We start from the raw sequence: 2,850 nt of genomic DNA, 5'->3' as shown, positions 1-2,850 counted from the left end.
CTTTTGATTTTGCCTAAGGCCATGCTAAGCCTAAAACCGGCCCTGATTATAAGGGAGTGTTGTGCCATTTTACTTTTTGAATTTGTGGTGGACTATGATCAGGTCTTGGTCGCTGACACCACTTTATTGAAACATTTGGCAAAGTACTGGTGTATTCCTTCTGTGATATATATATATATGTATAGCCACGCAAAGTGATACGCCTGTGCTCGGTGGCCGTTTGCCGGCACAATGACACAATGCTGTGGGGCTGGTATACAGTAATTTCCAGGGCTGGATTTCATCCCCAGTCCGGCCCTGTCCCAAGGATAGGGGATAAGTTTCAGATTGCGGGGGTCCGACCGCAGGGGGGCCCCGTGATCTCCTGTACGGGGCCCTGGCTCGCTGGCCAGATAGCGCAGGTTGACCGCCAGATGAAGGGGCAGCCGACACGCCCCCTCAAAAAAAGCACTATGGGAGAGCCAGAAATTGCCAAAGGCAGCGCTGCATCAGTCCCCCAAAAAATGTGAGTTCCTGGATTTAAATATCTATATTCAGGATGGCTGTTCGCATACTGCCAACTATTTTAAGGAGGTGGATGCAAACAGATACCTCGACTTTAACAGTTGCCATCTTAAATAATGGAAGAAGAACATTCCATTCGGTCAAATGAAAAGAATCCGAAGGAATTGTTCTTCCACACAAAAATACCTACAACAACTAGAGAACCTGGAGGATCGTTTTAAACAAAAAGGGTATCCCAAACCCCTTATACAAGGAGCACGCCAGAGAGTGGACGAATTAGAACAAAGTGCTTGCTTGAAAAATAATAAACAGGGTAATGCAGAGGGGGGTTATAATGATGAATTTGATTCTGTTTTCTAACTAGGTATTACACTTCACACACCAATATTTTTTTTATAATTTTTTTGTATTTTTTTTTTGTATAGGTAATATCACCAGCTCATATTATTGTGTCATGATTACTGGCACCATATGTAGTCCCCCAGTTATTCTTCTTTATATGTTTTCCGTGTCCTGTGCAGTATCTCTCCCAGAAGTCCACTTGATGGCCCCCGTGGTGGTCTACACCCCGAAGTCATCAATTTTTACTCTAAGAGAGAGTGTGCAGCTGTTTCTGGAGACGGTCAACAATAACCTCTGCATGGTGGAATAATAGGTCACGATGTTTATCAGGATCAGTAGAAGCATCACCCACTCGATGATTATGATGGGGATTTCACGGATCTCGTCCCAGTCTTCATCATTATGGAATAATTCATTTAATGTTTCATATCCAAAATAGAAAACTACACAGACAAAAGTCAGGCCACAGCAGGTGCATCTACTATGGTGGATGACTTTTTTTGCTCCTGGTAATTTATACATCTGGATGGACTGCCCAAGGTAGTATAAGGCTTCACATGTAATGGAAATTATCGTGCTGACAAAGTGTATCCTGGGATATTCTTCGGGGGACAATACATGCATAACAGCTGTGGAAAAACAGGAGGCCCACACAATGGCCAGCAGGATCCTCTGGATCAGGACCTGATGACCCCTGAACTCTTCAGTATGCATAACCATATACTTATAAATAAGAAAGGTTAGTACCAAAGTGCCAATGGACGTCCCTATGAATCCAATTCTGAATAATATGCTTTCGGGAAAGACATTTCCCACGTCACTGTGAAGGAAAAGAAACCAATGTTATTATGGATATTTCCTCACTCCCAACCCATGAAATAAGAATCATGTGCTTGTTTATCTTACCTGATGCTCATCAGTGGCGAGGCTGCATGGCCGAGGACGACCATCATGATGTAGCTGGTGGCAAGCCAGGCCGCACACCAAAACGCCAACAGGAGGGGGACGAACCCCAGTCCTTTTAGCTCCATTTCAGACAAGTAGAAAAAGAAGACGCTAATCTCACTATTCTCACTAATCGCACTGGAACAGACTGAAGGCTCGGGCGGCTGTCAGTGGGATGTCAGGCCTCCAGCTGTCTATGACATCACATGTGACATGTCAGAATGACTGCTTGTTTCTTTGAGCTGCCATGATTTAGTATCTGCTATAGACAGAACCTGATGTTTTTACTATGGACCTTACAGACCTCAGAACCCAAGTAATTAGTGCAGGGGCTCCATTTTGATCATCTCATATTTCACATTATTTGAGTTCCAGGGCCCAGATACATTTGCACCCGCTATAGCAGTGGTCTTCAAGCTGTGAACCCCCAACCGCTGCAGAACCACAACTCCCAGCATGCCCAGACAGCAACTTCGCATAAGGAAATAGCCTAATTAAACTTTTCTTATATATAGAATCCCTGAAATCTCCAAGGATAAGCCTCTAAGGGTCTCGTTCGATCTTAATGTTATACCTTTTTTCAATAACATCGATTATTCCAAAATGTATGAATATAGGAATAACTCCATTTAAGATACAAAAAGTTAGCATCCTCCATCTGACATTTTGGACAGTTTGCATCCTGTCTGAGGCCCATACGCTACAATCCCCATGGAGTATAATACATCCTATACAAAATCTCAGACTGTACCATTACATGGGCCTTATTATATGATGTAAAGTTCAAGTTTACAAACGCTCTGCCCCATGAATCTGAATGTAACCCCCCCCCCCCCCAAGTTCCTTTCCCATCTACCCTTGATAGCATCAACATTTCATACATTTTTGTCATGGGTTTAGGGACAGGGGGCCCTCTCATTAATTCAACAAGGGGATGTGAATGTACTCTCCTCAACTCTCCTTTTATTGGTTTATGATCTGTGTTACTTATTTGTAAAAAACAATGTTTCTGATTGTCTTCCCCCCACACACTTATGGGCTATCTCTTCAAACGACTTT

The 2,850-nt window shown here is 43.3% G+C and overlaps 1 protein-coding gene across 1 annotated transcript; it reads right to left on the bottom strand.

The window, feature by feature from the left end:
• Positions 1–898: 898 nt before the first annotated feature.
• LOC130328321 (uncharacterized) lies at positions 899–1,939 on the bottom strand. Its single transcript, XM_056553447.1, has 2 exons — positions 1,753–1,939; positions 899–1,666 (listed from the first exon to the last, which is right to left on the bottom strand). Exons 1-2 carry the CDS (start codon positions 1,875–1,877, stop codon positions 1,066–1,068), a joined length of 726 nt encoding a protein of 241 aa, XP_056409422.1. The 5' UTR covers positions 1,878–1,939; the 3' UTR covers positions 899–1,065.
• Positions 1,940–2,850: the final 911 nt, after the last annotated feature.

Source organism: Hyla sarda, unplaced genomic scaffold, assembly GCF_029499605.1.
Source record: "Hyla sarda isolate aHylSar1 unplaced genomic scaffold, aHylSar1.hap1 scaffold_3060, whole genome shotgun sequence".
Classification (NCBI taxonomy): domain Eukaryota; kingdom Metazoa; phylum Chordata; class Amphibia; order Anura; family Hylidae; genus Hyla; species Hyla sarda.
This window is presented reverse-complemented; position numbering and strand designations above follow the sequence as displayed.